This window comes from Anopheles coluzzii, chromosome 3, assembly GCF_943734685.1.
Source record: "Anopheles coluzzii chromosome 3, AcolN3, whole genome shotgun sequence".
Classification (NCBI taxonomy): Eukaryota; Metazoa; Arthropoda; class Insecta; order Diptera; family Culicidae; genus Anopheles; species Anopheles coluzzii.
Genome location: NC_064671.1, coordinates 22,776,012 through 22,796,001, shown reverse-complemented (window position 1 = coordinate 22,796,001; position 19,990 = coordinate 22,776,012). Strand labels below are relative to the sequence as shown.

The 19,990-nt window shown below is 45.7% G+C and overlaps 1 protein-coding gene across 23 annotated transcripts in view; it reads right to left on the bottom strand.

The window, feature by feature from the left end:
- Positions 1-19,990, bottom strand: part of LOC120954768 (probable nuclear hormone receptor HR3) — a 509,904-nt gene that overhangs the window by 11,849 nt on the left and 478,065 nt on the right. For 17 of the 23 annotated variants that reach the window (XM_049610199.1, XM_040374979.2, XM_040374980.2 and 14 more), the window contains 2 exons: positions 8,596-10,269; positions 3,247-3,474 (listed from right to left, as the gene is read on the bottom strand). In XM_049610199.1, coding sequence (XP_049466156.1) covers positions 3,247-3,474; positions 8,596-9,628 — 1,261 coding nt within the window. In that variant the 5' untranslated portion in view covers positions 9,629-10,269. The remainder of the gene's footprint in view (positions 1-3,246; positions 3,475-8,595; positions 10,270-19,990) is intronic. The other 6 variants (XM_040374995.2, XM_040374996.2, XM_040374993.2 and 3 more) reach the window with 2 other exon arrangements.

The window sequence follows — 19,990 nt, the reverse complement described above, 5'->3', positions numbered from 1 at the left end:
GCCGCTTAGAATTCTCAAATTCATGGCTGTATGAACCGTCGTTAGAATTGGCGTAGAATTGATTTATGTACGCAACAGGATGTGGAAAGTAATAGAATTTGTTAAAATACTGTAAAACTCTTCACTTTCCAACGTTTACTACAGGTGTCCATCTTACCCTTCATGGTGTCCATCTTTCCCATATCAGATGTCCGTCTTACCCGAACATTTTAAATCCGCACGAAAAAAAATCATGTTTTTCATGAATAAAACGCAAAAAACGATGGAAACGTAAAAGTTTCAACACATTTTCTGATAAAACATGAGTGTAAGATAATGTATGCACATTTTCATGGTAGTTGCACTTATATATCCCTAGATTTTTACCATTTCCCTTAACGTGCCCGTCTTTACCTACCTTCCCCTACATCCACGGCAGGCAAGAACCAAGCAGTTTACAATATCAATGATAACTCAAAAATTCTGTCTTTGGTTTTCTGGACTACAGTTGATACGTATTAGATTCTCTAGATTGGGTAATTTCCAATTCCAAGAATATTCTTGATTTTTTTTATCAAGTTTTCTGGCCGTTTTATGAGTTGAACATTACATTACGTTGAAGATTAAACAATAATTAATAATAATAATAATTAAATGGGCATTTTCAATGGTAAAGGCTCTGTTTTAGACCAAAATGTTCGTTTTAGTTTGGCCGGTAGGCCGTTGGTTGTAATAAATAAATTACCATTTATTTCAAGCATACCCTAACTAGAAAATGTTTTTCCAACAGCACGTATGCGTAACGCATTGTAAACCAGTTTGGTTAGCTTCCTGTTTCCAGCACGGCAAACCATTTCCACTTATCCGATGAAGTAATGGTAGAATGAAACAATGACACAATCACGAATAGTTAATCTATGCCAATGCTAAATACCCCATTCCCCGAAGCGCTTTATGCAAATTTTCCCTCATACACACCACACACCTCATAAAGAAACGCTCCGTGACCATGGCGCAATGTGGAGTCTAAAAATCTAATATTTTGTCAGCACCCGACGCACCCGCTCGCGACCGCAACCCGCTCGCGACCATCACAAACCGTACCGACCACCCTCTCGAATTACGAGCGAATACGTTCCGGTGCGTAGCGATCGCACGCAAATCGTTCGGTGTGACGTGCGCATTCGCTTTTCACGTTCACGCTTGTGTCGCGGCTATCCCCCAAAAATAAAACTAGCCCGTTTCTCGCCGAGCCCCTTAGGGCTTTGTGGTCCACCCGCATGCGGGGCTGGAAAGCATAAATGGTTTGGACGCCCTCCCGCGAAGCACTATCGCTATGCGCTGGCCCGTTGCTGTGTGTGTGTGTTTGTGCCCCTCAGTCACCAAGAACTACAGGGCCACCCCCTTGCCGCCTAGAACCGTGCGCGAACCCCGCATGAAGGGCCCCCATTGCGCTTACCGTTCCACCGACCCGACCCGTACCACGTGTGCACAAACTATTCTAAGTGGCAATGTGCGTGTGCGCGCTGTGTGTACGTGTACGGGTAAGGTGAATAAACTCTGGCCGCGCCACTGTGCGCTCTCTATGCTGGCGACACGTGCGAGCGTGCGTGCTGCTGCTGCTGTCCCTCGTTATGCTGCTTCCAGTCACTCACGCTGTGCACTGCGAGTGAGCGCCTAGCATCGGAAAACTATCACCCAAAACTATCGCTCAGTGAGTGACGAACGGTTTTGATGTGCTAAGAGCCGGACGATGAGCCAACGGAGGAGTTGAACGATTCGCTCCAAGAAAAACTGCTCACTGCTTGCACAGCAACACTTCTTACAGCGTCTTTAGTAGTCCTAGAAGTAGTCCTTCCAGCAGAATGGAACCATTAACCACTGTACGGGCATTAATTTGGGGAGAAACTGTCAGCAGCCGCTAATGCTGCCGGAAAATGAGAACTAATGATAAACCGTGGGCCTTTTAAAACGTACTGCAACTGTATCTGCCACGTGGGCCCTCAAGAAGTGTTAACGAACCCAAGCCGTCGGCAGCTCTTACACTGGTAAGCGCTGGACAAAAGTGTCCCTTTTAAGCCCAGCACCAAAGGCGGCACACAAAAGCCACCCTCACCCGGCCAAAAACGACATTGTGGAGCGTTGCTGGAGCTGGATTGTTAAATATTTACACTCGCTCACTTCAAACCCTGACAAACATAATGGTTGTTTGTTCTATCAGGCCAAGTCCAAGTTTCGGGGCCCAATGCCGGAACCGGACACACGCGTTCTTCTTTTTTTGTTCGTTCCACTTGCTCTGGTGTATCGTCAGCTTTGGTGTGTTTCGGGGTGATGGCGGAGAACAGGGAGGGGGTTTAGCTTTTGACGGGAAGCAAATATTTGATAAGCCACAAATGCACTTGCGTAGCAGATATGTTTCCATATTAATTGTACCACGCGAACAAAGAAGTGCGTCGAAGCGCGTTTTAGAACGAAAACAACAACAAAAAAAGCACAATACAAACAAAACAACATTGTTGTGGTGCGCTGTATGGGATATGCAACGGCACACATGGTAACACATTTGCATTAGAATGTTTTATCCTGTTACACATGCACTAATCCTCCTTTGTCTTCGTACTCTATTGTCCCCCTTAGAAAAAAGGGGGAGAAACAAAATAGCTTCAAGTCAACAAAATAGTTTGTTTGATAGTGAACGTTTACGGCTCGATCTAGCTCCGTAAGTTTACAGCTTGGCTGTGACTATCACCGAAACAGCTTGAGCTACTCTCACGTTATCGATTATTTTCCGTTCCTTTACACGCTAGAAACGATAGCTTCCGTCTTCTTGACGACCGCACTACGGACGGACTCGGCCAGCCCGGTCACGGGGTGCCATTACCCTTATTATGTTTTTCCTCTTCCGGCACGGAACACGGACCTTTTATTCGGTCGGCGGAAGTCAACCGACTTCCTTTCGCAGCAGCGGCAGCAAAAATTCTTAATGTCCTTTTGTGTGAGTCGCCGCGAGTGCGCTGAGTCACGCTGTGGTAGGGTTTTCGAAGAATGGTGGAAGTGATTTAGAAGAATATTACGCGGACAGAACAGACAGAACCAGTCGGTATGCTAAAGCTGGGTTCAAATCCATAAAGGACTAACTATTCTCCTAACCTTTTTTTTTAAATATTTTTAATAAGTTATCAAATGACGCACATTCAATTGCCAACTTAAAAAGAAAGCAATTTTAACAGCTGTCAAACGCGTCCCATCATTTTCACCGACACTTACCGTCACGACTCATTCCCAGCTTTAGGCACTTTTGCAGTCGACAGTACTGGCATCGATTTCGGTTGACCCGATCCACCACGCACTGCTTGTTACGCGGGCACTGATAGTTGACGACGGAGCTCTGCGACCTTCGGAAGAAGCCCTTGCAGCCCTCGCAGGTGATCACACCGTAATGCACCCCGGACGACTTGTCGCCGCACACCTTGCACGGTATGATCTCGATTTGAGCTGTGGATTGGAGATTGGAAGGAATTGGAAAGGCATTAGTAAGCTTATATACAACAAAACTAGAAAAAATATAATTTAAAATGACGGTTCAAACTCTATTCTTCACTTCATCATTTTTTTATATTTATCTTTGAAAAAAGTCTGGAAAAAACATATAAAAGTAAGGATGAAAGAAAGCATAAATAGAGCGCTTTGTAGCGCCGTTTAACTTCAATATTTGTGGACCTCTTAACTGCTTCGTTATGCTCCCCAGTAAGCCAGTAATCCCAATTTATTCCGCAGACTTACAACAACCTCGACAGCAACGTAAAGAAACACCCGCCTCATGTGACATTCTCCATCAGCTACATCAATACAAGATGGACACCCCGAAAAGGGAGAATTGACCGCTGTGAGTGATGAAAAATAAATCACACCCCAAGCAATACGCTCCCACAAACCCGGCCTCCCACAGTACGTGATGTGTGTCCATCGTTTCGGACAGCATTTGCTTTTAAGGCGTGCGAACCCCCCTGGCTACCCCCTCGACAGCGTACGCCTCTCCCGGGTTCACATTCGCGTTCTGACGCGTGCCCACCGAACATCGGTCAGGGGGGGAGGCCGTTCATCTTCCATGCATAAGAGAATCAAAATAAATATTTGCCAAACTGCCAAAGTCAATAACCTCGGCCACACATCAGCTGTAGCTGTGTGCGTGTGTATGTGTGCCTGTGTAGTTTGGGGTATATTGCTGGGGCATTGCTAATCAGCCCCCAAGCCGTCAGATGCTGTTCTGGGTGTGTGTGTACGCGTTTGAAATAACAAAAATGAGGAAGGAAAAAAAACGTGAAGAAATATGACTTTCGCAGAATGTACAGCAAGGGAAGAAAGTTAATCGCGCTCGTGGAACGTACCAGATGAGGTTTGATTTATTTGTGAATTTCTTCGTTAAGAAAGTAATGGTTCACATGGTTTCAGTTTTGCTGATTTTTTAAGGAAACGAACCTTTGCTGATTGCTTTTTTTAATGTTTTTAAAATAATAAACATATTTCAATATGTTGAATTTTGGAGAATTGTCATTAACTAGATTATAGTAGAATTAGTTTAACCAGTTTCAGAATTGTGTGTAACATGTAATGCTTCTAATTTCACTTATGAATGGATCCAAAATGAAAACCAAATGCAAATTTCCTCTAAATTTATAAATTATTTGCCTTAATTTCAAACACTCATTACTCTAACCCATAAAACATTCTTTATTTTGGAGACAAACTTCAAACACAAGCTTGCTTATTGTAATGTAATGTTACATGACACTTCCCGGTTGATTGGCCGGTGACGGTGGCGTGCACGTACCGGTGGCACATTACCATTTCCATCAGGGCTGCCCTTCCTGGTACGTCCTGGCAGCAGCGGGTGGCTTGCAGATGCACGACTAATGCACGCCCTGTCACATACACCAACACGCCAGCACGCGTGCCATGTTGGCCTCCAACACCGGTTGAAAATTGATTTATAATTCATAAAAAGTTTAAAATAAATATTTCTAGCTATTTTCTAAGCCACACCAAACGCTCGTTAAAGCGTTGAGAAAGTATATAATTCAAAAATAAGCCTTCATAAAAGGCTCTACCGTTCGCTCGGTTTGCTTTCGCAACCGCTCCAGCCCCTCCGCGTACGTCGGGGAGGGGTTTTGCGATGCAAATGCATGCTGATGGGACGTGTCGCTGCAAGCAAAATGCATTCATCCCGCTCTCGCACTCCAGTTGCACCCCTTTTGATGCTGCTGTGTTGTTTTTGAATTTACAAATTCACTTCACCGCGCTTTGTCAACCCCTTTTGGTGGGTTTTGTTTTTCGTTCGCTTTTCGTCCGGACCCGGACGGCTCACAATCACCCATCAATTCACCTTGCAAACACGCGTCATCGTTGCAAGCATGATGTGACCACTTATGGTAATGGTGGTCCGCCATCACAGCCTAAACGGTAGCTCAATTAGGATCGAGTGCCTGGTTTGCCAGCTCAAACAATGAGACAGCACTGTCTTCGGGGCTTTTCAAACGTACCTTTCAAATGCTTTCAAGAGTTAAATATGCTGAAAGAACACTGTACATATTTGTATGTATAAAGCTACCTTTTAGCTAATTTTTGTCACCTCCAATGTTGTTTAATTTAAATTTTAATCACCTACGAAAAAATACAAACAAAAACTCGACCCTGTCCCCGTGGATATCATGCCTGCCACACCTTACAAACATTGCAAATGCTTTTGATTAAAGCTTGCACGTACGCGTTTGAATAAGTAAAAAGAAAAGCAAAGAAACGAAACGAAAAAAACACGGAAGAGAAATCACCCAAGCCAAAGAGTCGACGAACTCAAGTGCATTTATGACACACTTTGATGCGAAATATGCAAAATTGCAGTGCGTCATAGGTGTCGGTTTGGCATTCGGTTGTGTGGTAAAAACGGGCGAATGGAAGCAAACCGGGGAACGCAGGAAGAAAATATGAAAATCGATACTTTATGGGGCGTTCGATTCGAATTGTGTGACTGTAATGGTTATCGATGTTTGCTGGCGTTTGTGCAATGTTTTAGTATTATTTGGCAACAGTTTTGATGCGCCTTTAAAAAAGCATTTGCAATAATTTGGAGTTTTAATATTCATTACCAATCAATACGATATTGATCGCTAATAGATAAAAAGGCTGAGTCTCATGTAACTCGTTCTTGGAAGCGTCGGTAAGTCGATAGCTGGTTCGTAATATCATATTTTTAACCGTTTGCCGTTTCCCGGTACCATTCACCTACCCTTGCGTCACATTGCTGCCATCCAAACAGCGTCGTTGGCAGTGTATTTGTGCTGAATCAGCTGCAGACGGCTAAAACTCAGTATTGCAAACACCTTGCACGCTGTTTGTAAGGTTTTATTTTCAGTTTATATTTTAATGCTTTATCAAGCATAAAAATAGGTATTAAAAAAAACGTAAATACCGTCAAATCCCGCTTCCCAATGTGCAAGAAAAGAATACGAAACAGCACCAACACTCTCTCGCACACACTCACACCCAAACCAACCGCACACGAAATGCCATTGACCCCGATTTGTTGGTCGTTTTGTTGTTGTGGTTGTTGCTGCTGCTGTTCCCTCCGAACTACGCAGCAAATGCAATTCTTACCCCGTTTGCTCTTGCTACTGCTTTGTCATTGCTGTTCTTTTGCGCTCTGCGCCTTCCACCACCCCCCGTCTCTTCCATTCGCGCGAAAAGCGAGCGAAACGATATCAACGGAAAACAACGTTGCATAGGTCATGTACCGGAATCATGGCAGCAGCAGTGGAGAGATCATGGCAATGACGCCAGCCAGGAAGGCACTTATGTAGTGTGCAATCTTTCCCGGGCCGGGTGGGCGGGATGATTGCGTGTGTGTGTGTGTGTGGGTAGTAAAAGGGGAGGAGAGTGCAATTTGCAAATTGTGTTGCAAAAATCGATAGAAGGAAGCTGGTGCTAGCTGGTGGGAAGGGGTTAGATGAATTAGTTGGCGAGATATTTGGTGTAATTTGATTGCCTTTGATGGGAATAAATAACGCTTTGAAAGGATTGCAAAATAGATGTTCTATTACGCACGGAAAGGGGCTGTGCCGTTGTAGACTGTTTGTGTAATTGTGTACGTTTGTGATACTTGTGTGCTTCTGAAATAGACTATTTGACTCGAAAGTCGGTATTTTAATTGAAAATTATGTCTTAGTTTAATCCAGAAAATGCCAAAAATTGTGGTTAGCTGTACCAAGACATTAACAAAAAACATTGAATAGGTTTGAAGAGCTTTGAGAGATTCTCAGATATTTTCTTACAGTACATAAACAGATTATAGAATAGATCATAGAACGATTTTTTTCTGTGGTCACATGATGCTATGTTTCAACATTTGGTATAGTTTGTTTCCACAAAATTCCACAATGGGGCCCTTTCCGTTCTAAGATCGTAGGCTGAAATTTCAGTCTGTCAGCTGTTTGCATTGTATAGCAGTTTTCGAGCAGCTGTCTAAGTGAGTATAACACACAGGTGGGCTTATCCCAAGGTGTATGAATTTAAAAGGCTGGTTTTTATCGCTTCTGTTTCTGAATGAAGATTTTAAGAGTGTTTTGAGTATTCGTCAAGCCTCCATAAAGCTTGTTTGAACAGAAGTTTTCACCCATCCTGCCAAAAAGTGATATTCAAATTTGGTTATAAAAAACATGCTACGATACCACCTGGACTACATACACTTTGAATCTGGATTTCATCACCAGATCTCTTTAATGCACCTTGGGATAAATGTAAACATCATCTTGTTTTGCCAGTTTTCGAACAGGTACTCGAATCTAATTCTAGCTTTGGGGATAGAATAATCTAGACTGAAAATTGCAGGCTAGTTTTGTGTGTGGTTTTGTATGAAGTGTTTACATGATTTCAGCCTCCAACTGTCAAACTCCATACAAAAAAAAAAAAAAAAAATGACTAGAATCGTGTAGGGCCCCAATTTTGGTTTGTTTTACCAAGCCATAAACAAAAAACATTGAAGAGGTTTGAAGATCTTTGAGAGATTCTAAGATATTTTCTTACAGTACATAAACTGATTATAAAAATCTTCATGGAACGATTCTTTTTTCTGTGGTCACATGATGCTATGTTTCAACATTTGGTATAGTTTGTTTCCTTATCAAGATGAATGTTTCTCTATGTTTTTAATTCCTCTAAGGTTCCCAAATGAGTTACCTGAATTCTGAAGAAAAATAATCAAATAAGATTTAGAGAATCTTTTGAAGATCTATCGAGTTTATCTGTAGCTAGAGAGTAAAAATTCCTTAATATTGGAATTCTATAACAAAACTCTGTAATGAGCATAAACGAAGGAATAAACAAAGTAATTTTGGTGAGTTTTTGCTATTATCCAGTGCACTAGAACTGAAACACCACTTGAAGCTTGTCAATCGATGTTATGTGACATAATGATTGGTTCCTACTTCTCCCATACATTGTTCAAAGTCACGTCTGGTACCCATCGCACGAGCCAGCTTGTTAGGCGACCGACTCTGTACCGCTGTGTTGTACTAATACTCCCAACAATAGGCAGTTTCTCCGACAGCATCGCCACAAACTTACCTCTAATTGAATTGGGAGTCTTTTTCTCATGCTGATGACCGTTCAACCCCAACAGTTCCCCGTTCGGGCCGAGATCACCTTCCACACTGCCACCGTTCGCGTCACCGGCGCTGCCACCGCCGGTACCATTGCCTGCCAGCCCGGCCGCTAGCAAACCCCCCGAGGTGAACGGTTGCGGCGGTGGCGTCGTACTGTCCGCCAGGTCTTCATCCTCCATCGCCAGCGAGGCTGCCGCCATCGACGCGACCGCCGACAGCGTTGAGCAGAATGCGTTGTAGTCCTGTTCCTCCTGGCGTACCATCGCCGCGTGGCCGGAACCACCGGACCCACCCTGGGCCGGGCCCTGGTCGAGCGTGTGGTTTAGCGGCTGCAGCAACCGATGGCTCAGCTTGGGAAATTCGCGCGTCTCACGCGCAAAGCTACTGCCGCCGCCCAACAGATGCTGCGCACCGTTGGCGTGACTGTTGCTGGTATTGCTACTGTTGCCACTGCTGCCACCGCTGCTGCTGTTGTTTGCCGCACTGGTGCTGGTGTTGGTTGTGTTGCTGCTGGTACTACTGCTAGTGGTATTTCTTAAAGGCCCTAGGTTTGTATCACGTAAATCAGTCGTTTGGGCACCGGCCGGGGGTACACTGAAGGGTGACGGTGCCGCGTGACGGCTAGCACTGGCCGTCGATGCCGCCGCGCTCGTGGCGCTCGCAGCGCTCGGCTGCTGCTTGTGGTTCGGGGGCAGGTGCGCAAGTAAGTGTTTGGTGCTCGCGTACAGCCCCTGCGATCCGCCCGCCGTCGAGCCGGGCTGGGGCTGCATAAGCCGCGTGGTGAGCTTGGGCGCGACGGCCATGGCGGCGGCTGTAGCGGCAGCGGTGGCGGCCGCTGCCACCGCCGCCGAGTTGGTGTAGCCGGCGGCGGCACCTGTCCCGCCACCCGCCGCCGCTCCGATGCCGGCCGGTTCGTCGCCTGCACGGTTGGCCGCCGCGTGGTATTTGCCATTCCAGGATTGACTGAACAGGTCCAAAAATTCTCCGTCATCCATTTGCCAGCAAATAGCGTCTGTTCGGGAGTGGGCGGGAGGTTGATGATGTGTGCAACACTGGTGAGGTAGGTTAGGTTTTCTGTTGGCGTTGCTTTACGCACTACAATTTCGGAGCGGTACAACCGCACGTGCCGCAAACCGAAAGGTTCGGTCAAGGGCTGTAGGCCCTTTTTTTGCCCACAGCAAATCGTTTCGCACTAATTTGGTTTTGTTTTATTTTTCTCTTCACTTTGTAATCGTATTCGTCTTCACACGGTCACAGTCGCTCCACACTTTGCGCACAGTTAGTGGGTTTACCCTGTGCTGGTAGTACGCACCAGCTGGACAGGGGGTGAGCTTAGGTGGGATACAAATCCTCAATACATTCGACAGTCATCCTTGCAGCGGGTTTGTTACTTCCCGGTCGGCGAATTCTGAATGAAAGGAGGAGCTGCGATGCACGAAACTGTTGACCGCTACGAGCAACTCTTGGTATTGGTGCTCTTATGATGCACAGGGTCTTATGAATCACTCTATATAATTAAATCAATCCGCCGGACACTGACACGATGTTCTTTTCTTCTGTTTTTATTTTGTTGATTTATAATTGATTTATAATATTTATTCACATCACACACTCACTGAGAAGGGTTGTACGTTTTCTTCAAGATAAAAACAAAACAAACAAAACGAAACAAATTTACTTTCGAGCACCCTTTTTCATTGTGGAACTTTCACCTTCATTCTTCGCCGTTTGCAAATTCACGCATCGAATCGAATCACATTACCACCAACCGAACGCAAGCCTCGCGCGCAGTCTACCCAATCGACGCCGAAAACCGAACGATAAGAACGTGTATTTTCCCGCTGGAATGGAAAAATGCACCCACCAGAAGGGGAGGGGAAAAACAAACCCCGACGCTTCTACCGGAACCGTCGACCTTAATCAGCACAGACGGACTGACCTAAAAATGCGCATCCCATCCACAGGTATACCCGATATCGTGCGCCGTGTGTGTTTGCCGTTACCATTTGCGGACATTGGGGTGTAAGCGTATGTGTGTGTGTGTGTTTGGGGGATGTTTTTTTCCTATTTGTTTCATTTCTTTGTTATTAATACACCGGCTACACGCTGCAATCTAAAGTATAAAGGTGTATAGCTAGATCGCTCACACACCACCACACAAGGGCGAGCAGCGAGCGGTGTGTGAATGTGGTGTGGGAACAAAAATTCGTCATCCCGCCCCAAAACGGGTTGGAAATGGGGGTTGTTTTTGTTGCTGTTTTCGATGCAGTTGCAATGGCAAGATAAGAGGAAATATGACATTTATTGATATGGGCGTGCGTGAACCGAATAAATCAATAAAGTGCACATGCATCAGATAAAGGCCAACTGGCCTGGCGGCTAGAATTTAATTTAATAGATTTTCTAGAGTAAAATATTTTGGAATAAATCCTTTCGTCCTTTTGTCCTCCTTTTGAAAAAAAAAATCCTTTTGTTTTTGAAGTACTGTATTTATAACAAAAAAATCTAACATGAATTCGTCTATTCTAACAGGAATTCGTAACAGTTTAATTTTGAATTATTCTTGCAGTTTATTACTGAAAGTGTTTGAAGCTATTCCCTTCTGACACACACACAAAGTGGCCAAAACATCGTAAAACAACATAAAAAATAAAGCTCTATTAAGCAGCTTCAGCTATTAGCTTAAAAAAATAAAAATAAATAAAAAGATGCAACTGCTGGCACGGCACATCATCAAAGCAAAACGGTACCATTTAGCAAAGACAAGCAACGAGACGACCGTTTAGAAGTGTAACACAACGTAAAGTGCTAAAAAACGAAGAAGCAGCAACTTCTGCGCTAAACCACACCGGTCACGATTTGAGCAGATGCAAGTATACCGTTTGATGCAGTTAAGATGCAGAAGACAAGATACAACTTAAAAACAAACACACATACACATACACACACAGGCAGTGATATTGCGTTCTATCCCCACGCTGCGAATCATCCATCGCTGCACCTTCCCCAGTATGTGTGTGTGTGTGTGTGTGTGTGTGTGTGTGTGTGCGCCTTCTGCCATTGCTCTGCGTGCGTGAAAATGGCAGAGGCAATGGCCGCGTCGCACGCTGTGCAAAACTGCATCGAGCACAGTGGCAGAGCAGACCACAGCACAACAAAACAAAAACACAGCACAAAAACACAACGACAACAGCAACAGCAACAGCAAAAGCAAAAAAAAAAACAAATGGCAACGCAACGCCATTACCGCACGCACACCACAGCGAACCGCAGTGGGATAGGTCAAGAAACGGAAATCTATTTAAAATGAGATTACGGCAGCAGAATCGGCACACATGGGCGAAGCGAAGTGGGAGAGCGACAGAAAGAGAGGGCAATAGAATGAGTGAGCGAGAGAGAGAGAGAGAGACAGAGCGCATCGGTTGCGTTTGCAGAAGACAAAAAAAACCGCGAAACGTGCCCAGTGTATGTGTGTGTCTGTTTGTGTGAATGTGGGGATGGCGACCCGAGTGTGCGCCGTCGTCGTGCTGATCTACCCTTTTGACCCTACCGGCGCGCCACCTTTCCCACCTACTCAGCCCTTTCCCTCCCTGCTTCGCTGTAGCTCGCAGTTGGATAAAGTTTCGATCAAACGAAGTTTTTGTGATATACAATACAATGTCCCCCTTCCGTCCCGTGCCGTCTTCTATTGCTTTCCGGCTGCACTCCGGGCTTGGAGGGGATGAGCAGGGCACTCGCACCGTTAATATTATAGTATAAAGTTGCAAAGCGAGCTTGAAACTCTTTGCTCAAAGAAGCGTCTTTTGGTTTCAGCATTTTAATCACTTTGCTATCGATTTCAATCGATTCTAATAGCTTCGTTACTCTTAATGGTCTCATTAAATACCTTGACAACAAGCACATAGTAAGATGTCAAATTGAATCACAATAGCTGAGCCATTGTTTAGGAATTATCTACAAAAACAGCCTTTAAATTAATAGCAAATTTAAAAAGTTCTCCCCTTAAAGTCCATTTTTAGTATCGTACAAAAACAAATAAAATTACGAAACCATCGCCAGTCGGCTATAAATGCATTAGGGAGCGAAACACACACACACACATACAAACACACTTGAATCTATCACTCACTTGCCCACGCCTTTGCGCTGTCCCGTGCCACCCGTACAAACATTACGCATTCCTTCCCCGTTATCTGTCTCGGAAAGCGAAAGTGCAATTACACGACATCGTGCATCCTGATGCACCCTCGCCCACACTCCCCGTCGTTCCTTTTGACCCCACACAGCTCCCTTCGACGCAGTATTGCATCTTGTTGCGTCCGCTGTGATGATGATGATGATGATGATGATTTGATTCTTAATGATGCACCGCGGTATGGAGGGGAAAGCGGGTTCGCGCAGTGCGGAGAGTGATAGTTGCAGTATAAATAGAATCGCCACATCGCATCGCATCGGCAAGTAAAAACGAAACTCCTACTCGAGCGAAGCTTGTGTTGCGTCTCCGCTAAATAGCAAATAGCGTAAATTGGCTGAGCTCATGATTCCCACCCAGACATGCACACACACACGCACACATACGGAGGGCAAATAAACGTTATAATGATGGCGCTAATGTGCGATAAGAAAGGTGCATCGCACTGGGTGGTGGTTGTCGCTCCTGCAGGAGTCGCAGAAACAGGCGCGTTCTCCTCGTGATCATGGTACAAAGTTACTTCTTTTGTGCTCAATCATTCAAGTTTTTCTCATGCATGTACCATCACAAAAAAGCACACGAAAGGAGTCATGAATACGTGACAATTATAAAATTGTGTTCTTTTGATGGGAAATCAATGTTTTTTTTTGTGAAAAATGAATTTTGTACCTTATCCAACATAAATCATTAAAACATGATCTTTAAGAACACAAAATCAATCAATTTTGTTCAAACAGTTGTTGAGAAATCAATCTCATAGATTTGAAGTAAGAAACGATTGAATCGCTCAACAAAACCTTCATCCTGCAAAGTTGTATCGAAATTACATTTTGCTCATTGCAGCTTCTTGACTCATTGCCACAACCCATGAACTCATCGTACGTGTGAGCCAACGTCTGTCTTTCGCTTGCCTGCGGGTACGTGACTTCAACCAACGCGGGGTTTAAAAACGCTCCCCGTCCAAACCATTTCTCCCCCCCCCCCCCCCCCACCCCTATTTACTGGCCTCTGTGGGGAGCATTTGCATTTAATCGTAAATCTTCTCTCATCCCACCCCAAAACCATGGCCGCGGGGTGAAAACGGTGTATGCATTCCCGAGCAAACGCAATATTTTGCTGGAACGGTAGCGAAATTTGGTCCACCTCCCCGCGTCCCGATACCTCCGACAGAGGGTTGCTTTTGCGGTGCAAAGTGCACCTGCTAAATTGAGACTCCCCTTTGGCTGACGTTTTCGGGAGAGAAGGACAGAAATAAACGCAATCCAACAATATTGCAGCAAAAAGAAAGAAAAAAAAAAACACACACACTCATGCTAAAACAAACAGACGGTAGCAGCAAAGTGTGAAAATAAAAAAAACGCACAAAAAAAAGAAACAACGTATCGCCAGCAACTCTTTTAGAACCTTCCCGGCACACAATCAGCACGTACTGCTAACCGAGCGCGCTCAGCGAGCTTGGCCAAAAACATCGAAAAGTACAGACGCTGCAACTACTGTGTGCCTCGAAGCCCGTTGGTAATTGTTGTCTCCCGGGCTGTGTGTGTGTGTGTGTGTCTGTATGTGCTTTTTTTACCACCCAAAGACCATTAACCCCTCGCTAAAAGACGCGGCGGTGGTCGCTGTCGTCATCGGGCACCCGGGCCCGATCGTGTCGATGGTCACGCTTGAAGTTTGCTTCTTTTCGTCTGTTTTTTCTTCCTTCTCTTCACCATCCATTTTTTCTTAGTTTCGCAACAGTGCTCACATCACGTACACGCCCGATCGTATCGTTCGATCGTACATATCGATCGACGGGGGGAAGAAGAAGTATGCCATCACATTTGCTTTCGATAATGAGTGGGTTTTTCTTTTCTACACACTGGATGTGTTTAATGTGAAGTAATATTGGCAACTAGAATGCCACTGTCACAATGCAGCACCGAAACCGAAGCGAGCGAAAGAAATGCGTCCGTGGCATGACCTTGGCCTTGGCCTCGGGCTGCTGCCGCAAAAGGTGGCTTGAATTTGTGTATCCCTTTTTCAAAGGACACAGTGCTGTATCGCTCTTTCTTTCTTCTCTCCCTCTCTCACTTGGTCTGTTGCTCACTTTCTTTTACACTCTCTCTCTCTCTCTCTCTCTCTCTCTCTCTCTCTCTCTCTCACTCTCCTTTGGTCTCACACGTAGGAACATAAAGTGAGCAGTGTCATTGAACCGGCAAGAATTGCATCATGATGCACCCATATTTACATATGTTTGTCGCAGCTGCTCCAGTGCCACCCTTATCAGCGCACCGTCGCTGTGTCTGGGCCTGGGAAGATGCTGGATGGCTGGGACGTGTGAATCAGCATAGTTCATTCACCTTTCCTGTGCGGTGGTTTTGTTTGCTGGCTCATAATGAAACAAAAAAAGCAACAACAAAAAAACCACGGGTAGAAGAATTCGCTGTGCTGGAACTCATTTGGCGTGCTAAAGAACGTTCTACTGGAACTGGAAGCCCTTTGCTGCCTGGACTGAGAGGTGCGATGCGCATTGACAGTGTGAAATTATGCAAAGCAGCAGTTTTGTCTCGCAAAATGGTAATGTACCTTCGCCAGGACCGAGCAGCATCAGCAGCAGCAGGTTGAGTTTCCCTTGCCCTTTAGCATCGATGTAAATTATCTATTATTACAACGATTGTTATGTACAGTGCAGTGTCGCTATACCCTATTTGCTGGGAGGCAAACAACACACACACACACACACACACACACACACACACACACACACACACACACACACACACACACACACACACACACACACACACACATACGCACATTTTTGCATCTGCTTGTGTGTGCAAAGTTTATTAACCTCATCAACCATATGGAACACCTTGGTGCGCTTTTCCATGCATCGTTCTTGTAAACAACGGGAGGTGAAAAGGTTGAAGTTTGTAATGCATATTTTTCAATTCCAACCATTCTCTCTTTCTGCAATCTGTTCAGTATGTGCTTTTTTTTCTAAATGTGTGTGTTTAATCTTAGCTCAGCCAAGCCTTCCCAACCACCCGTTCCGAAGAGGTTCTAACTAGACCGATCGTAGCGAGGAAGTAGCAGCGGGTCGAAAGAATGCACCCCCGAAGCCGTACTACCATCGCTGAAGGACGTACAGGCCACACAGAGGGAAAAAAGAGAAGATGCAAACAAAAAAACAACTATTCGTGCAGCGGGAAAAACCTGCAGCAACAACAACAAAAACAACAACCTCCAAATACACGCACAGAGAAGAGACACCGAAAATTACGTCACATTGGTGGCGTCGCTAAAGCAAAGTACGTGGGTGAGGAGTGGAAATGGAGACAAAAGAGAGAGAGAGGAAGTGCACGGGCGCAACGTACCCAAGCAAAACGCCAAGCGCAAACTACGTCGTCGTCGGCCGGCCGGCTTCGAAAGAACGGGGCAAGAACTGGGGAACAATAAAAATAAAACCATCTGCGCGATTCCGACGACGACGACGACGACGACACCAGAAGGATCATTAACCTCAAGGTGCGCTGACTTGGTTGGTCTGTTTGTGTCGGGGCAGGGGTGGAAAAGGGTGGACTGGGTTCTAGCGAGGAGTGCGTTTTAAAGGGAAGTGGCGGAAAGGGAGCCTCGAGTGACTGAGTGCTGAGCTCTTGCGTAGCGGTAAAATGCGGCTGCGAGTGCCGTACCGGTGGAGTTGAGTGCCCTGCACACACAGGTGCCGCTGGGGATGGGGAGTTGTGTCGGATCGAGAACCATCCATCGCGATCGACGCGTTTTAATCGATTTTTTAACCAAGTGTCACTTTTAACGCTCCAAAACCAAAAAAAACTTCACTCCGCAAACATCATCTCCCCGCGTTTCGAGCCTTTACAAACTAACACTTGTTTGCATAATGTAAAGACCATTCGGGAGAGGAATGCATCATCATCATCCCCTTACTTCACACGCATTGCGAACGGCAGCTCACAGCCGTCACTCACGGCGTGTGAACGAACCTCAACTAGCACTCACTCGGTGTGTGTGTGCTTTTCCCCACCCTGCTGGTGTTTTGGAGCTCGCACTCGATGCACTCACTCTCGCTCTTGCTTTCGCTCCCACTCTTTCGCGCTGTCTCTCACTGCTCTCTTTCGCAAAAGGGTCAGTTCTACGAACGCTCAGCGCTCAGCGCGTCACAATCTTTAGGTTATTGAACTAAAGCAAAACATACTGCCCGCAACATACGCGGAGGCGCAGCGCCAGGGAGCGCAATGTCTCGCGCGCTCTTAGACAATCCCATCCCCTTTTCCCTCGCACCGGTCGCACTCTCTCTCTCCTGCGGGTGGTTGCTGCGCTCCCACCAACCCCCCCCCCCCCCCCCCCAAGAATTGGTGTGTGCGCGCGTTAAAAGAGCGCGGCAAAACTCACAACAAACAGCCGCAAGCCCCGGTACCGATGTGCGGGTTCGATGATTTCAAACCCACCGCCGCCGCAGACCAAACCGCGGTCCCTAGATGGAGAGCGTTTTTTTTGTTTTCGATGAGAAGACGCCGACGCCAGGTTTGGTTTTACTCGAGAAGCAAGCATTTTGGTGGTGTTTGGAACGCTCTTTTTATAATGGTTGCTTAAACTGCCAAAATTTTGCAACCGGCACAACTTTGTTAATAATTTTTGACATGGCCTGTCCCTTTTCATACAGTTATTCCCTGGCTGCTCGTCAAAACGCGTCGCTTTCCAGCAGGGCAGTGGGTAAGGTTTGAGATTTTTATAGCATTTTTGGTAATGTTTTTGTGCTTCATTTTTGAAACGCTCCAGACAGGGGCATAAAACTGAGCTTTGATGATCATATCCAGGGAATAATGTCACCGTGGTTCGTTGTCCTCCGGTGAAAAGGTAATAAACAATAATGCTACCTTGGACAGCATTGTTTAGTTATTACCAAATAGCAAGCAATAGGAATTCGGAATGTTGTGCAATATGCCATTCAAAATATTATTGAAGAGGTTTGTCACACTAAGAAAATGTCAGTAACATTGAAAATTATGCTATCAAAAATTCTGAATGTTCAGAATCAGAATGTCTTATAGTTGATATCAAGATCGTAACATCATTTGTACAACTTCTACTTACAAATGCGTATTTATCAGTTGATTCTATTGTTTTGGTTGCAAATTTATTCTCATCGGGTATTTATTTGGATATCATTTTTAGCTCAATCTCTTACTCACATGATACTCATCTCAAAGCTTCATCTAAAAGCGATAGGAATGAAGCTGTCGAACCACTTCGGAGGGAATTAGCACCCGTAAATCGTGCGTATCAATTTGAACGGGTATAAAAACGCATCTCTCCACTCTCCGACACCCTCCCGCCAGTAGAGCCTATCGATTTGGAGTGACAGGACTGTACAGCACTGGAGAGTATACCTGAGTACACGCACCTGCCACACAATTGACACCATCAGAATGGCAGAATTTATCGCTTTCGGTGTGAAGTGTGAAATAAATAAGTCCCCTTCATGCCCACACACAGTGCTCCCCCTTCGTCAGGCACACGCGTGGTGTTAATATCGATTCACCATTAATTAAGTGCTGGCCGAACACTACCAGATTGTGGTACACACGGGTGCAGCCACCATTACCGGGCGGTTCAATGACCGCAAACCCGACACTCGCGTCTTATCAACGGTTTGTCTTCGTTCGCTGCCATCCCGCCCCATTCCGCTTCGAGTGTCTTTGGCGCTAACGCTTGGACGAGGAGAAAAATGCGTGATAGTGTGCCCGGTGAACGGTGCAAAAGGGGTATAAAGGGCAGCAGCAGGAGTCTAGGAAGGCGCCAGCGTGATCGGCACGATCAGACGGGTCATTGGTTTCCCTCCTTTCGGCCCAGTGTGTGTGCGGGCAGCCAACGGGACGGGAAGTTTTCTTGAGAAAGTCCGCTCTCCAAGGCGTAGAACGGAAGAGACATAATCAACCATCGATTTGCACTATTGTCACGCTGGGGCGGGTTTGTGTCGCTTAGCTGGCTTGAAGAAGAATCGTACTGTTCGTGCTGGGAGAGGGAGGGATGCGCGGTAGCAAGGTTGAAAGAAAGGCAAATTTATGTGCGAAACTAGAAGATGAATCCGCACAAGGATGCAACCATTAATCATCGTTAGGTGCGTGCGGCTTTTTTGTTTCGCTCTTCCCTCTCCCTCTCTCTCTCTTTTTCTCTCTCTGTCTTGTTTGGCTTTGCGTGACGCAAAGACGCAATCACCGAAAAAATTTGGATTCAAGAAAAAGGCGACGACTGATGCGACGACGCGGGACGATCATGTTGCCGATGCTGTGCTGGCGTGAACGATTATATTGGGGAGTGTGCGAGAATGTTGAAAGTGGGGAAAAGGGCCCCTCGGGAGGGGAGATAAGCAGAGCGAGCAGAGGGAAGAACATGCCAGTTTTTGCCTCGATCTGATGCTATTAAGACACAGAACTCGATGCTGGGTCTTGTTTTTTCTCTTCATGTCGGATTTTTTCATTAATTTTCTCATCTACCACCTCGGTCGGTCGACCGGTCGAAAAAGTAATGTGCTACGACATCCGTTTATTCCCCCCTTCACCCTCTCTCGTGCCGTGTGATGACCTGTCCTCTTCTCCCTCGGTCGCGATCTGCTCCGCGATGTCAACGGCCTACGGGATGACACACCCGGCGTGAGATGGCGCAATTTGTCGCGGGAAAAGTTTTGTTCGCATATTTTCATATCTGTTTTTTTTTTCTTCTCACCATTCCCTCATTTCTCCCACATTGACTCTTACTTCCGTTTCAAGTGCGCCCTGGTGGTAGGTGTAAAAACATAAAAATTAAGAGTGAAATAAACCATCTGCATGTCTGGTTGTCGTGGCCCTGCCCGGTATGGAAAAACACACACACACACATACACACAAGTTTATTTTAAGATTTATGTTATTCTTGAGCCGGTACATTGCGGGAGTGGTGCGGCAGTGGCCATTCGTAATTATGGTCCATTGACACGGGATTTTGGCGAAGAAAAGCCATGCCAACCCCGATTGTGTCGGGCGCCGGGGCCGGTAAAGGTAATTGCAAATAATTTATGGACGACAGTTTCGCATGAATGAAAAAAGGGACTAAAAAGCTCTAGTTTAAAGTAAAAGAAATCTTTAAATTTAACAAATTTACAGCAAAAGTGGTTAAACAGTGCAAT